Consider the following 16,067-nt stretch of genomic DNA (forward strand, 5'->3'; position numbering starts at 1 on the left):
TATCTCATTATTATAATTTTTTAAAATTTTTACATAAAATATAATAAATAATTTAAAATTTATAAATACTAAAATAATAATAATATTAAAAAAAATTAATAATATATTAATAATATTTTATTTAATTTTTAATTTTTATTTCAATTCTCTTAATATACCGTCATCGCAACAAAATACGACCATTTGCCCCACTTTATTTTATTTTATTATTATTTATTTTTGAGAACCACTTTTAAACTTTTTGGTTCCAAAAGAACAAAATTTTGTACCTTTTACGCATGCGACCTGACGTGGCATCCAACCAGCTCTCGCCGTCCCCACCGAGTGACGCAACAAGCGAACCACCGCTCCAAACAGTGAAAATATCGCACTTTATATGTACGCACACACCCTGCCAAAAGTCAAAATTTGCTTAGCAATCCAACTATACTGTCAATCCAGCACTTCCATGGCCCTCGCAAACACCGCCTTCTTCTCCTCGTCCTTTGCCCTCCGTCGATCTAGGGTTTCTGGTCTCGGTTTCGTTCCACAGCTCTCTCCGTGCGAGCCACTCACAGTTTTACCGGTTCGCTACAAGTGCTCAGAACCTGCACTCGCTTTCTCGAGTAAGAAGTAAGATGCAACCTCCGATATTTTCCTTCACGCGCTGTTCGGTTGCCTCGAAAATATTCATGCGCAAATCGAAAGTAAAAAGACAGCTTTTATATGCATAAAAAAGTAGAAATCGGAAGTATTGTTTGTTGTAATTATCACTATATCAGTGTCTTGCCCCAGTAAGACTGAACCTGCACTTGAATTACTTCAGGAGAAAACTATTGGCTTATTTTCCTTTGAATTTATCGTATTCGTGGATTTCTCTATTTTCTGAGCAGCTACACGTTGATAGTTGTACTATATGTGTGAATTTCACTTTTGTTCAAAGTAGTCACCTTACATTTATTTTTTTTGACAAGTAAGAATCTTTATTGAAGAGAATGAGATTAGACAATGCCTAAGTACACAAGAAGTATACAAAGTGAGACACCTAATTACATTATAGTGAGCTGAAAAGAAGATAGAAACTCATGGACATTCCCACCCTTCAGTACAATAGCAGAAAACCACTGTAAAAGAGAGAGTACAAATAAATTCCATATTTTCCCCACTGCCCGCTCCTTGTTGTTGAAACACCTATCATTTTAGACCATAAACACCACATTAAGCACAAAGGTATCATTCGCCACGCTGCTGCCAGTTGAGTGCTATTGTGCCTTCTGTTCCAGTACGCTAGTAGTTCCACCACACTCTTAGGCATTACCCAACTCAGCCCAGCTCTATTAAGAATATCAGCCCATAACTCCCCAGCCACCTCACAGTGTAGAAGCAAGTGATCTATCGATTCGTCATTCTTTTTGCACATGTAACACCATTCCGTGACCACCATATCCCGCTTCCTTAGATTATCAACCGTCAATATCTTTCCAAGTGCAGCTGTCCAAGTAAAAAACGCAACTTTAGACGGGATTAAACCTTCCAAATGCTCTTCCACGGAAAGAATGTGGGCTGTTGAACTGTCAAATCCTTATAAAAAGATTTGACAGTAAACTTCTACCCCTCGGGCGTGTGTATCCACAACATATGATCACCTCCATTACCTCCTAACTTTGCTGAATACAGGTATCTATAAAACTCTGGCATTTTTTCAAGTTCCCAGTCTTGAGCATTTTTAGTAAAAATGACATTCCAAGTTACCATCCCATTTGTATGACACAACAAATCTTGAACTGCAGCTTGATGATTTTCTATCAAATTAAAAACAACTAGAAAAGCAGTGTAAAGAGGGCTCTCCCCACTCCAAGCATCGAACCAAAATCGGTTTCTTACTCCATCACCCACCTCAAACTTAATATGTTTTTCAAAAGTGTTCCACCTCTTTTCTAATAAACTTCCATTAACTTACTCTATATGACCCCCTACCCTCCTTAGAGCACCATCTCCCCCACACACTACCATACTTGTGATCAATAACCGCTCTCCACAACGAGTTATCTTCCATTTGATACCTCCACAATCACTTCCTCAGGAGTGCCTTATTAAAAGTATTCAAATTTATCACCCCTAGCCCACCATTCGCAATCCGATAGCTCACGATTGGCCAACTTACAAGGTGAAATATAGTTTTCCCCCCTATGCCACCCCACAAGAATGCTCTAAACAACTTTTCAATCCGGTTTGCCACACACACCGGTAATGAGAATAAAGAAAGATAGTAAGTGGGGAGATTGGAGATGGTACTTTTGAATCTTTGATAAGAGTTAGCTATGTTTGGGTAGTGAGAATACCTGAGAAGTGTTGAGAATGTTTGTGAATAGTTATGAGTAGAGATTGGAGTGAGTTTGTGAGTCCCATTGAGAGTATTTTGAGTTGTTTGGATGTGTGAAATATGTTGAGTTGTTGATTTTTGGATAGGTAGTTGAAAAAGATGCGGGTCCCATAAATATTATAGTGATTTTATTATAGTGATTTTATTATAGTGATTTTATTATAGTGATTTTTTAATATTAATAAATATTGTAGTGATTTTATTTTATTTTTATATATAATAATGATAAATATTATAATGATTTTATTTATATATATATAATAGTGATAAATATTATGGTGATTTTATTTTTTATTTATATATTATAGTGATTTTATTTTTTATTTATATATTATAGTGATTTTATTATAGTGATTTTATTTTTTATTTATATATTATAGTGATAAATATTATTGATTTTAATTTTAATTTATATATAATAGTGATAAATATTATAGTGATTTTTGGAAAGACTTTGATACAAAGATAGTTCATTGCGTTTGGCATGTAGAGTATTTCCAATAGTACGAGAATACTTGGAAAGTGTTGAGGTATGTTGGCTACCCAAACGTAACCTTAATCTCCCCCATTTTGATAGATATAGCCGCTTCCACCCTGATAGTCTTTTCTCAATCTTCTCTACCATCCCATCCCAAATGCCCTTTGCTTTGAATGACGCCCCCCAAAGGAAGTCCAAGATATTTCATAGGAAGAGAGGCAGTTTTACAACCCAACAACTCTGCTAGAAAAGCAATATTACTCACATCTCCCATCGGTACCAACTCCGACTTATCCAAGTTCACCTTGAGTTCCGAAACCGATTCAAAGCACAACAAAACCGCCCTTAGAGCTTGAATCTGTTCACTAATGGCATCACAAAAGATGAGTGTTTGCAAAAAGTAAGTGGGAGATGGAGCTGACACCATTGCTATTGTTTCCCACCTAAAAACCTGCAAGAAATCCACCATTCGGCTAAAAGCCTCCATCACTATAACAAAAAGGAAAGGAGATAGCGGATCCCCTTGACGCAAACCACTCGAAGTTTGAAAAAATCCGCAAGATTTTCCGTTGACTAATACTGAGAACCGAGTGGTCAAAATACAATGTTTAACCCATTCACACCACCTATCTCCAAAGCCACATCTTCTAAGCATATAGAAAAGAAAGTCCCAACACAAATGGTCATAAGCCTTTTCCATGTCTAGCTTGCAAAGGACTCCCGGAAGGCCTTCTCTTAACCGGTTGTCCAAACACTCATTTGCTATCAAAACTGAGTCCAAAATTTGCCGATCCCGAAGGAAAGCATTTTGAGGTTTGGAAATGAGTGAGTCCATCACCAAACTCATACAATTAGCTAGTACCTTTGAAATGATTTTGTAGATCCCACTTACCAAGCTAATAGGTTGGAAGTCTTTCAAGTCATGGGCACCGGCTATCTTTGGGATGAGTGCGATGAAAGTAGCGTTTAATGAATTCTCAAAGCTAAGATTAGAATGAAAAGCATGGAAAATTTGCATCACTTCCTCCTTCACTATATCCCAACACTCTTGAAAGAAAGCCATAGAAAAATCATCCGGACCCGGTGCTTTATCTTTGCACATAACTCTCACCACTTGATGCACCTCCTCTTCATCAAACGGTCTCTCCATCCAACTTGCAACATCCGGATCCAGTTGGTCAAAACTTAAGCCGTCAAGTTTAGGACACCACTCTACTTTTTCAGCTAAGAGATCCTCATAATACTGCACTATATGATATTGGATCTCTTTGGGGGAATGTAACACATTTGAACCTGAGTGAAGTACTTCAATAGCATTGTTGCGCCTATGAGAATTGGCCGCCTTGTGAAAGAACTTAGTGCATTTATCCCCCTTCTTCAACCAAAGCGCTCTTGATTTTTGCCTCCAAGATATTTCTTCCATCAACAATACTTTCTCAATTTCTGTCACCACCACATTCTTCCTTAACAAAGAATCTTCATTAACATCCCCTTCCTCCAATGCTTGCAACTCATCCTAGAGAATATTTTTCTGCACTTCCGTGTGTCTAAAGACTTCTTCATTCCACTTCTTTAAGTCGGCCTTTAGAGCTTTAAGTTTACCCACCACTATGAAGCTAGGGGTACCCTCAAAAGAATAAGCTTCCCACCGCTCTTACCTTCTCCACAAAGCCTTAAACTTCCAACCACATATTCTCAAATTTGAAAGGACGCCTACCTACATGAATTCCTCCGCAATAAAGCAAAATTGGGAAATGATCGGAACATACCCGTGGCAACCTTTTCTGGCATAGGTTTGGAAAATGAGACTCCCACGAAGAAGAGACTAAAAATCTATCCAACCTTGACCACCCTCTACTGTTAGACCAAGTATAGTCCCCCCCAACCAAAGGAAGATCCACAAGATTTAGATAAAAAATCAGCTTTGAGAAGTCTTCCATTGCTCTTGTTGTCGTAGATGCCCCCGCCCTCTTACTAGGGTACCTAACAATATTGAAATCCCCACAAAAAATCCAAGGTAAATCCCATAAAGAATATAGACCCGCCAACTCCTCCCACAGAAAGCTTTTATCACCATCCACATTAGGCCCATACACCCCCGCAAAAGCCCACCTCCACCCATCTTCAATATTCCTAAAAATTATAGCCATTGAAAAAGACCCAGTACAATCGTCTACCATCTCCACCACTCTCTTATCCCAACATCACCAACACACCTCCCAAAGTCCCTGACAAAGCTAAGTAGCTCCATCCCACAAATGAACACCCCCGCAAACTACGAATAATGTTTCTATCAATACCTCTCAACTTGGTCTCTTGCAAGCAAATGATGTCAATTTTCCTGCTACGAAGAAGAGATCTAATGCGAAGACGTTTATTCACGTCATTGATCTCTCTTACATTCCAAGATAGTATTTTAGTCTTCATTATCAACAGTAAACTCCCTCCCTTTGGCTCTATCTCTCCCCAAAGTTCCCTCCTTATTGTCGTAGTTAATAGAGCAATGCAGTCGTCTCAACTCTCTCTCCTTTCGAACTATTGACTTCATGGCCGTGGATTGACCAGCTTCTAAAGCTACTAAAAGAGTCATGAATTGTTCTTCATAGCTATCACATGATATTCCCACCCAACCTTGAAGCTTCTCCACTTTTTTTAACACCCAATCTGATGCTCTAGGTGCAATTTAGGGGGGAAGCATCTGTAACGGTGACGGACTACCTATCTCCTCCTCATCACTATCTACTGCGAATACCTCCAACTGTAGATCCGAATTGACAACCTCTTTTATAGATTCTATATGAAAATCTGCAGACACCTCCCAAGACTGTCTACTGCCCTCAAAACTCAACAAGTGTTTCAACAGGCTAGTACCCTCACCCCCTAGCCTTATCTCCTTTCCCACAAAAGCCATTGGGATTGTCTTTCCCAGTGATCTTTCCACCAATTCCCCTTCCTCAAAATCCTGCACATAGGGCCCCACCACTAGCCCTCCTGAGGCTTCCTCAGAGACAATCGGGACTTGCTGAGCCTTGGATGGAGCCATCGGCTCAAGGGTACTGATCGTAGGAGCCTCGAGACAACTTGCCGACCCATCGCTTCTTGAAAACTTCTCTGCGTGTGCCATATCCGGCAAGCTGGCCCCCGTCGATGGTGCTACCACCTTCGCCGACCTGATCTATGTTGAATATGACCCCTCAAACCTAGTCGAAGCTCTAGATGCAAGAACTCCAGAGATTTCGTCCGAGACCAGGCATATTGGGAGCTGCATGGGCGTCGTCTCTGGCTGCCTAGCCCCCGTTGATGTCGCTACAGTAGTCGCTGGAGCCCCCTGACCCTTCACCGGCGGTAAGGACTAAGCCCCCTCTGTCGATGGGCTTGCTTCAGCTGAAAGTCGTCTCCTCCAGGTGGGTTTCTTACCTAATGGTTGGAGCCCAACCTCTTGGCCTATGGGGCCTTTCCCTTTGTTACCCACATTCCGCCCATTCACTTGGCCCAGTCCATGTGAGTTACTCAGCACTGGCCCTCCATTCAAACCGAAACCCAGCCCCTTTTCTATTTCTCCTTCAACTCACCGTATCATCCAGATCATATTAGTTTGCATCTCATTCAGTTGCGCCCTTCATCACCTTCAGCTCCCTTAGAAACATTTCCTTACTTGGCCCGACCTCTCCTCTGTCATCCCCTTCTACTCTCTGTACCCTTCCAAAAACCGCGGCTACTCCATGCCTTTGCAGCAATACACCCCTTCCATACAGCCTATCAGGTTGATTAGACAGGTCCAAATCCCTTGGTTGTTGAAGCGCCTCCTTATACGACTACAAAGATTTCGAAAGCGTCGTTGCCGTTGTCGCTGGTGGTGCCTGCCCACCTGTACGAGCAGCCTCCCTTAACATCTCCGCCAGTTTCCACCATCCCCTCCCTTCTTTGTCTTCCGGAACAAGGATACAGTTACGACGCCCTCCCCCTCGATGCTCTTCCAACGCCATGAACGTACCTTGAATATTTGAACACCTCTGCACAGTGAATCCCTTGTCCCCTTTCCGATGACTAGCGTAAAACCCTTTCCTCCTGCCATCCTCCAGGGCTTTGCTGAACCACCGTGCAGTGTCTAACTCCATTCTCATGTTTCTCACAAACTTCCATCCTCTTTCTGTGAGAATCAACCATCGGCCCTTCCTAGCTACCTCAAAGGTTTTTAGCTCAATGACAACAGCTTTCACAAGAGCCATTTTCCTTCCCAACCCAAACACGACTCAGATGTTCAAGCAATCACAAACGCCATTGAAATACAGTTTCATGCACAAAAAAGTGTATGAGAACGAAAATGTACGGAGAGGTTACCTTACATCTTGATAGGATTCGGTTCCTCGTAAAAAAACTCCATGGATCTGGAAGCTCTTTTTTGATAAATTAATTATAAAATAACTTTGTTTGTACTGGTGCTGTGTTTGGCTTCTGAGAAAATGCTTAATCGGCTGTCCGTGTGGTGGAGAAAAATAATAAGGAGAAGAAAATAACATCGGGGTTTCGAGTCTCATGTCCTCTTTAAACATCTCAAGAAAATGAAAGTCTTAAGTCAGCTGTGGTAAATAGATGTTTTAGTCTGTCTTAATCGACTGAACCATTTGCTGATCAGAACTTTCTTTTTCATTCAGTTTTGTTGCCTATGTTCTCTACAGCAATCAAAAGCATTGTATCTTAAATCTTAGATTTTGGCCCTCAAGGAATTTAAGACCATCTCCATTCTCAACCTATCTTAATACAGTTACTGAAAAATCACTAAAAAAGAGGGTGATTTTTTAGACCTATCTGTTAGCAGCCAATGATTGTTGACAACTTCTTGTGCGTATAAGCTTTATTCTATTTGAATTTGTCTTGTTTTCACGCTCATATTTAGTTGTCAACAATAAAAGTGATCTCAGAAGGTGCTGCTTGGCCAAGGCTAAAGAGATGGCTGAAGTATATTTTCATTGTTTACTTTTCCAACAGAGCATTAGGTTCTTGCTGATTCTCTTCAATCGTACTGTTACAGTCGTGTTAATTTTCTGGAGGGATAATGATGAAGAAAGTTTGTTAATGTCATTTGATGCTTGTGGCTTTGCTTTATCTTGTTCACTGATCTTGTCTTTGTAGTGCAACTTTGCAGGTTGTGACTTCATCAGTCATTGTTAATTTGCTAAATCACTTGCTTTAGTATTGTGTATAGTATGTTATTGTTATGTGGTCCAATTTCGATTCTCTTTGTATGATATTGTGAAAGGATAACCCTGAATGTTTTATTGTCTAATGTTGCTCGTACTGTTATGCAGGAATATTTTGCATGCATCTACTGATGGTTTGAATGCAGTTGATTCAACCTCATTGGTCGGTAAAATGATTCTTTCTACCTGATATGTTATTTGTTTCACTCATTATTAAGAAAAATTGAGTTTATTTGTTTCATTCATTATTAAGAAAAACCGAGTATAAAATATGTTAAAGATGTTGAGTATTGCTGTACTAACAGTAGCGCTCTTGAAATGAATGGAAAATCATGCAGATTTTTGGTCCTTCGAAGGCTGGTTTGTGATTGAGTTTGAAAATTACAAACCGGTGACTTAGCTTTGGTTCTCAAAGATTTCTTGAGCAATTGCATGACTAGATAGTCTAGATGAGATGCTTGATTGCCAGTTTTTTATTTTATTTTTTTAGGGTGGTTGAACAATTTCATTTTGAGCAGTATTATATGATTAGTGCTTTTGTGTCTTTGACCTTTTTTGACAAGTGTTTTTCCATCCATAACTGAGAGGGATTTGTAAGTGGACATATTCAATTTTGGATGTTTTTGCATGGAATTCTTTTTCTTTTCCTCTAAATCACAAGTACTGGTATGACATGATTCTTACCAATGACTGTTTACTTTTAAGCATCTGAATTTGGACCACAGTTCACTTGAAACATGCTTGTCTGGTCCAAGTGGCCCAAATTATTTACAATCTATGAATTTAATATCTGATATTTATGCATTTCTTACAAGTCATTAAAAAAATATTTATACATTTTTTCTTTTGTTTACAATTTTGGGGCGTTGGAAGTTGGTTTAACTCATAAATTGTGAGAATGACATCATATATCCCTCCAGTACGGCTAAGTTTTCTCTTAAAAAAATATATTTACTGATCAAGGGGATAACTGTAAATGCAGAAGTTTGATCGAGATGCCGATTATGTCCCTATGCCAATAGTTCTAATAGATCAAGATTCAGATTCTGATGCAACAATTGTACAGCTCAGCTTTGGAGATCGCCTGGGAGCTCTCATTGACACGGTAAAGTGGCTGCTGGCAACATGTGGCATTCACCTCTCTGAATAAACATTTGCATAGGATTAATAGTTAATACATCTTGAATTTCTGTATTCTCTTGAGGCACTCTCTTCATGCAACAAGTTTTCCTTGTTGAATTTCTGAGAAAGTTTTTTTTTTTATAAGTAATAATCTTTATTGAAGAGAATGAAAATAGGCTGATTCTCGAGTAGGGGCCACATTTGATCCTGGAATTCCACAACTTTAAGGGATTACTAGAAAATAGGTACGGGTAGGGATTATTGGTGAAAAACATACCAACCTAATCAATGAATGGGCTGTTTTGCTCAGTAACTCAAAACCACGAATGGATTGTTTGGAATTTTTCCACTTTTGTTGTCCCTTTCCTTCTATTTAGTTATGAGCAAATAATTACAACGGTGTTGCCACTTGCCACTGAGCTGAGCAAATGCCCTCTATTTTTTTTAATACCAGTATGTTCTTTAAATGGTTATAGTTAACGACCTGCCCTTGTTTATTATGCTAGGGCAGATGAAAGCATTGAAAGATTTGGGACTGGATGTGTCAAAGGGAACTGTTGCCACTGAGGGGTCAGTCAAACAAACAAAACTTTTCATCACACGATTGTAAGTAATTCTATTGGCATCTTGCCAATGGTGCTTTAATAGAGTTAATCCCCCATACATGATTCTGAAGGAAAAAAATGAAGTTTTGTATAGTTGTCTGGTGCTAATTTTTCATCTGCAACATAATATTCTTGAGTGTACTTTTTCCTTTACATTTTCTACCTTTAGAGACAAATTCTTAAAGCTCTGTTCTGAGATTGATGCCGGTTCTTTGTAGTTATTGAGTAACATTTAACTTTTAGTCAAGCAGGACAGTGTTTCAGTTACTAAGCAAGGAAAAAAACATGTATTTTATCTCAAAACCACTGGACACTTGCTCCCGTTACCCTGCCCTGAACAATTTTTTTTTTTTTTATAAGTAAAGTATTAATAAGAATAGGCATACCCTGCCCTGAATTATTATACGAACATACTTGCTTTTCACACGACTTTAGACCATGGCTAAAGGACCCCAAAATGTATGTGCAAAATTTTGTGGCAGTAATAGTGCATATTTTGTATGAACCACTGGCTGCAGACAGCAAGATGAAACTGCTGTCTTTCCACGATAAAATAATTGCCAGACACCTCTCGAGGCTGGTGCTAGTGCAATATATCTAAGTATAGTCTTGCTCATTTTGAAGATACGAGCATTGAAGCAAACCCCCAATATTGAAGCCAAGAGTGTTGAAACTAGTTGCACTGTCTTCTTAATGTTCCCTTTCGAGTCTTTTCCTTTTAGTTAGCAGAAGTTGATAAGATGCTTTAAATAGTTGTCTAAACAGTTAATGTTTCCGACACTAGATATCAGTATTCTGAAAAAATTACATCAGCCCACTGGTCTAATTATGTACTGTTACTTGCTTACGGCTAGTTTTTTTTTTTTTTTGATAATTAATAAGAATTTTATTACCATGAATAGGCATAGCCCAGTACACAGAAAGTATACAAGAGGAAATACCTACACACAGCGACTAAAAAGATAGAGAAAACTAGATTAACTCCAACACATCATCACCATTCATTACATTTACAAAACTAGATTAACTCCAATACTTTTTCTTTTACTGCTAGTTTTTAGCACTTACAGATTGAATTTGGTTATGCTAGAGACACTGGGCGCAAAGTCGAAGATCCTGATATGTTAGAGAGAATTCGACTGACCATCATTAACAATCTTTTGAAGTATCATCCAGTGAGTATGCTGAAATACTCTATTTAGGTCTTATTTCGTTCTTTTGAAGTTTCTATGGATGAAAGTTGGAGAAAGTTCTTTCTCATTTATCTTACAGTTCTTACAAAAAGAATTTTTCATATGCAAATCTCATGTCTCTTCTGAATTTCTTGTAGGAATCTAGTGCCCAACTTGCTATGGGTGAGGCTTTTGGAATAAAAGCACCAGAGAAGAAGGTGTGCTGAAGATCCTTTGAATTATTTTAAGTTGATTTTCTTGGCATAATTTATTTTTCCATTCTCTTTGCATTGGGACATACTTTTCAGAGATTGAACATAAAATGCACACTCTTATTTGACCTTGCATTTATTTGGATTGCATATACTGAGTCTCATACTTATAAAAAAAAAAATATACTGAGTCTCGGCATTTGTTGATTCCATTATGGAAATAGCATAGCAGCCCAAAAAATATCTGTGCTAATAGCTGTCAGCCACAACATGTCAAATTTAGCGTTCGGAACAGTTGGACGGAGAGGATGGATCTCAAAACATTAATGAAGTAGCCAAGTACTGCTTTGCTTGCCTCATTTTAATTGGCCAACAGTGATCAATAATGTATATATAATAGATTGGGGATCTAGGGGGTTTACATGGCCAGGATCTAGTTTGCCACCCAAGTTCCATTTTGTGTTCTTTTTGTAACCTTTGTGACTTTGTTGTGCAGCTTGATGTTGATATTGCAACGCACGTACAAGTGAAGGAAGATGGACCCAAGAGGAGGTTTGCTACTTTTAATTTTGTTGTCTTTTACCGTTACAATTTATTGGTTATTTTATGTTTTCTCTACTGGTCCTACCTTTGCACGACCCACCCTGTTGGGAGATCATAATCTGAGTGAAGTTTGAAGGTATTTGCAAAGAATGAGGGTGACGATCTATCATCTCAAGTATGGATTTTGCTTTGCAATTTACAGTTTACTTTATATAGAGACAGCAGATAGACCTGGATTACTGGTAGAAATCATCAAAGTTATTGCTGATATTAACATTGATGTGGAATCAGCTGAAATTGATACAGAAGTAGGCTCTCTCTCTCTCTCTCTCTCTCTCTCTCTCATACACATACATTATGTTATGATCAAGTGCTCATCTCTCATTCAACAGGGACTGGTAGCCAAAGATAAGTTTCATGTCAGCTACAGAGGGGCAGCGTTAAACACCTCCTTGTCTCAGGCAAGTTTCCCATGTAGATCTTCTTAATGATTATTAAGTCATTCTCAAGACAATTTTAGCTTACAATCATATGATCAGATACATTTCACTCTCACGTAACGAATTATTTGAATGTACAGGTCTTGGTGAATTGTCTACGCTACTATCTCCGAAGGCCAGAAACAGATATAGACAGTTACTAATACCCGGAAATACCACTTTCATGTCTGTAAACCCAGTGTAACTCTTCTTGTATCAAATCGTCCTTGAGCTGTAAAAATCCCCAAAAAACTCAGACGCTATGGTTCTTTACTCGCATTCTGGAAGGCTTTTTTAACAGATGCCAGTGTCTCCCTTCTCGTTACCTGGGTAATGACTGATATAAATAATAAATTGGAATATGAAAACCAGCTACTTTCGGACCTTTGGTTTCATTGCAGATGTTCTGCTGGCATACGTGGTCAATTACAGTGGGCTAAGAATTCGCTAATACTGGTTTTCTTTAGGAATCCTAACATTGCCAGCAAGATCGGTATATTTAAGCACTCGTTTGTTTTTGCAGAAGAATTGAGATTAAAGTTAAAAATTGAATAAAATATTATTAAAATATATTTTTTTAATATTATTTTTATTTTAAGATTTGAAAAAGTTAAATTTTTTATTTTATTTTATGTAAAAATTTGAAGAAATTGTAATGATTAGATGATATGATATGAAATGAGTTGAGAGAAATTGTGAAAATAAACGAGATTTTTACAAATAAAAATTTCAAGCCTCGTTTGTTTTTGTAGATTAGATGAGTTGAGATTAAAATTAAAAAGTTAAATAAAATATTATTAGAATAAATTTTTTTAATATTATTTTTATTTTGAGATTTAAAAAAATTTGAATTTTTTATTTTATTTTATATGAAAATTTTAAAAAGTTATAATAATTAAATTACATGATATGAAATAAAATGAGTTGAGTTGAAATCTTTGGTTTTGTTTTTCATTTTCAATTTAAAATTAGAACCTCGTTGGAAGGGAAAACTTTTTGGAAGTGCCATCCAGTTGATCTCTTGCCCTTGGAGAATTCTTGTTCTATTTCTCCACTTATTACTGGTTTTTTTTTTTTTTTGGGTACTTGATTGGTGATCTGACAGCGGATAAAGCGTACCAAATGCTTCATCTGGCCTTGGTTGTTTTTTTGGGTCATTTGCAATCATTCTAAGTTGGATGGATGAATGGACTCCCTTTGAAACAATTTCTAATAATCATTGATCCCACTTCCTAATAACCAAAATATAATTTCATCCTCGTGTGAACCCAATCCAAAAAATAAAAAAGAAGCTTTAAGAATGACTAATGTTACTTGTACAAGACCCAGGAAAAAAAAATAATCTCTGTTTGCATGGAGCATACTCATCTCATTAAGAAATCGAAGTTACAAATGTGACTTATCGATACAAGAAATTCCAATACACAGAAAATCCAGTAATAAGCCAACTAACTCAACAGATCTGTAGCTTCTCCACACACAAATACATTTGCGGTAGACATTGTCTTAACTTCTAATCAAACTTTCTCGAACCCGAGAAAGCGCTCTGTAAAAACAGAACTTAAAAGTCCTCTCTATCCTCCCAGGGAAGAAGAGTACGGGACACTGCTATGGACATCAAATCCAAAGCCTATTCCTATTTTATTATAACTAAAACTAACAAACTACTATAAAAAAACTACAATAACAACTACAAGACCACAAGCTCTGATGAGACCTCAGGCGACACGCCCACCACAAGCATCGTCATTTCGAACTCTGGTGGAGCGAGCACCCAGCGTACATACAGACCAAAACAGCCCGGCGGTATAACCACCGGCCGTAGCATCGCCCAACACTCTCAAAAGCCTTGCCCCGGATTACGTCCGATCTAAAGGTCCAAACCTCACTCGGGTCAACAAAAGCAACACTAACATAAGAAAACAAGACAAGCTACAAAAAATTGAAACGGACAACAACATAGAAACGAAACAAAAGACAGTACAAAAAAACAAAACGGATGAACAGTACACATTTGGTCGGCAATATTTCGTGCAGGACTGTTCACGCTGGGAGGAAAGCCGACGGTCAGACTTGGAAGACCTGGAGCTAGCGGTTCCACAGCAACCGAGCGTGGTGTCGGTAGAGGGTTCCTCGGTGGCGCGTGAGGGCCACGAGCCAACGCTGTCCGGATTTTCGTCCCGCGCGTGCGGTCTACGCGCCACTCCGATGGACACCGAATTTGGAGGTTTTGAAGATCGGCGGTTGGGCTTCACACCGGTGGGGCGCGTGTAGAGAACTGGTGGCCGGAAAGGCTCGAACGGCGATCCTCCCTTATTCGGCCTAAAAACACAAAGAAAAATAAAAACACTACACAGAAGTTAAAAACTAGACAGAGAAGAGGGAGAGGGCAAGGGGAGGGGGCGAGGAGCCGAAGCTCCCACCCCCTTTAAAAAAAAAAAAAAATAATAATAATAATAATAATAATCTCTATTCTTGATTTGGGATAATGTTTGTTTACAAGTGCTCTTAAAATACCGCAAAAGTCGAGATCAAACCATGTGCACAAGCTGTATACAAACTCGTGTGATGCCTTTATATATCCTTATGAACATTTATTAACAGTGTCAACGTTTTCCCAGTTGGAGTTTCTTGGGTTTTGGTCAAATTTACAATATAAAGATTGAAAATTGATGAAAAGTGTTTAGGGGTGTGGGATTTGTTAGCTTTCTGTCTTTGAATATACGCCTTGTGCAATAATCTAAGCCATGAACACAGTTGACAACCAATTCCCCCACTAGCTAGAAACAGCAAAAAGGCAAAAGCATTAAGCAAACCAGTGTTGATAGATGCTATCTTTTGAACCTAACCTCTCTTTATCCTCAAGCAAAGTACACCATGGAAAGTCACTTCTATAAATACAGAAAGAATAACTTTTATTTCTTCAGCTAGCTATAGCCTTAAATTTTCCCTGCTTGATGCAGCTGTTTCCACAAGTTTTATCTTGCTCTTACAGTTGCATTACCACTTGTTTGTGTTTGTTCCCTGTATTTAGTTTGTGATATAGAGCTATTGTAATTCCAACAAATCGAAGTCTTTGGATCCAATAACAGAGAGTAGAGGATGATGATGCAGAAAAGGGCAGTTTTATTAGTTGTTATTCTCCTCCACAGCCATGTAGTCTTTGCTTCAGACCCAGATCCAGTTCTGGACTTCTGCGTAACCCCCAAAGCATCTGCAAACAGTAACCACTCGTGCAAGAACTCATCAGCCGTTACGGTGGAAGATTTCACATTCTCAGGCATAAAATTTCCTGGAAACTACAGCCAAACTGGCTTTTCAGCCATGCCAGTGAATTCAAATGTCTTTCCAGGTTTAAACACGCTTGGCATGTCATTTGTGAGAGCAGACTTTGATGTGGGTGGCATCAACGTGCCACATTTCCATCCTAGAGCAACCGAGACTGCGTTTGTGCTGGAGGGGAGGATTTATTCGGGATTTGTTGATACAAGTAACAGGATTTTTGCAAAAGTGGTTGAGAAAGGAGAGGTCATGGTGTTCCCTAGAGGTCTGCTACACTTCCAGATGAATGTTGGAGATACCCCAGCGAGTATTTTGGGGAGTTTCAACAGCCAAAACCCGGGGTTGCAGAAAATCCCAACTGCAATTTTTGGATCTGGAATCAAAGAAGAGCTTTTGGAGAAGGCTTTTGGATTGAGTGCTAGGGCGATCGCCAAATTGAAGAAGAAATTTGTTCCCCACTGATTAAGCTAGAGGGTAGAATGCAGTTGTGTCAACTTATTTTTGATAAAAATATGGCACTGCATGGTTTACGAGCTAAGTTAGATTGTAGCAATTTATGCATACATGTAATGACGAGATTTATCGTTGATTTATAATAAAGCTCCATTAGT

At 38.6% G+C, this 16,067-nt stretch overlaps 2 protein-coding genes across 3 annotated transcripts; both read left to right on the forward strand.

Moving 5' to 3' along the window:
• The first annotated feature begins 363 nt into the window (after positions 1 to 363).
• Positions 364 to 12,569, forward strand: LOC109013970 (ACT domain-containing protein ACR12). 2 transcript variants are annotated; one of them, XM_018996254.2, is made up of 10 exons: positions 364 to 612; positions 8,150 to 8,204; positions 9,024 to 9,146; positions 9,675 to 9,769; positions 10,859 to 10,943; positions 11,099 to 11,158; positions 11,649 to 11,704; positions 11,898 to 12,003; positions 12,088 to 12,156; positions 12,276 to 12,569. In XM_018996254.2, exons 1-10 carry the CDS (start codon positions 377 to 379, stop codon positions 12,336 to 12,338), a joined length of 948 nt encoding a protein of 315 aa, XP_018851799.2. In that variant the 5' UTR covers positions 364 to 376; the 3' UTR covers positions 12,339 to 12,569. The 2 variants fall into 2 exon arrangements, with proteins under 2 accessions (XP_018851799.2, XP_035541115.1); XM_035685222.1 differs by having other exon boundaries at positions 393 to 612; positions 11,898 to 12,156.
• A 2,447-nt stretch (positions 12,570 to 15,016) lies between these two features.
• Positions 15,017 to 15,971, forward strand: LOC109009858 (germin-like protein subfamily 3 member 2). The gene has a single exon (XM_035685223.1). It carries the CDS (start codon positions 15,277 to 15,279, stop codon positions 15,916 to 15,918), a length of 642 nt encoding a protein of 213 aa, XP_035541116.1. The 5' UTR covers positions 15,017 to 15,276; the 3' UTR covers positions 15,919 to 15,971.
• The last annotated feature ends 96 nt before the right edge of the window (positions 15,972 to 16,067 follow it).

This window comes from Juglans regia, chromosome 14 (assembly GCF_001411555.2).
Source record: "Juglans regia cultivar Chandler chromosome 14, Walnut 2.0, whole genome shotgun sequence".
NCBI lineage: Eukaryota > Viridiplantae > Streptophyta > Magnoliopsida > Fagales > Juglandaceae > Juglans > Juglans regia.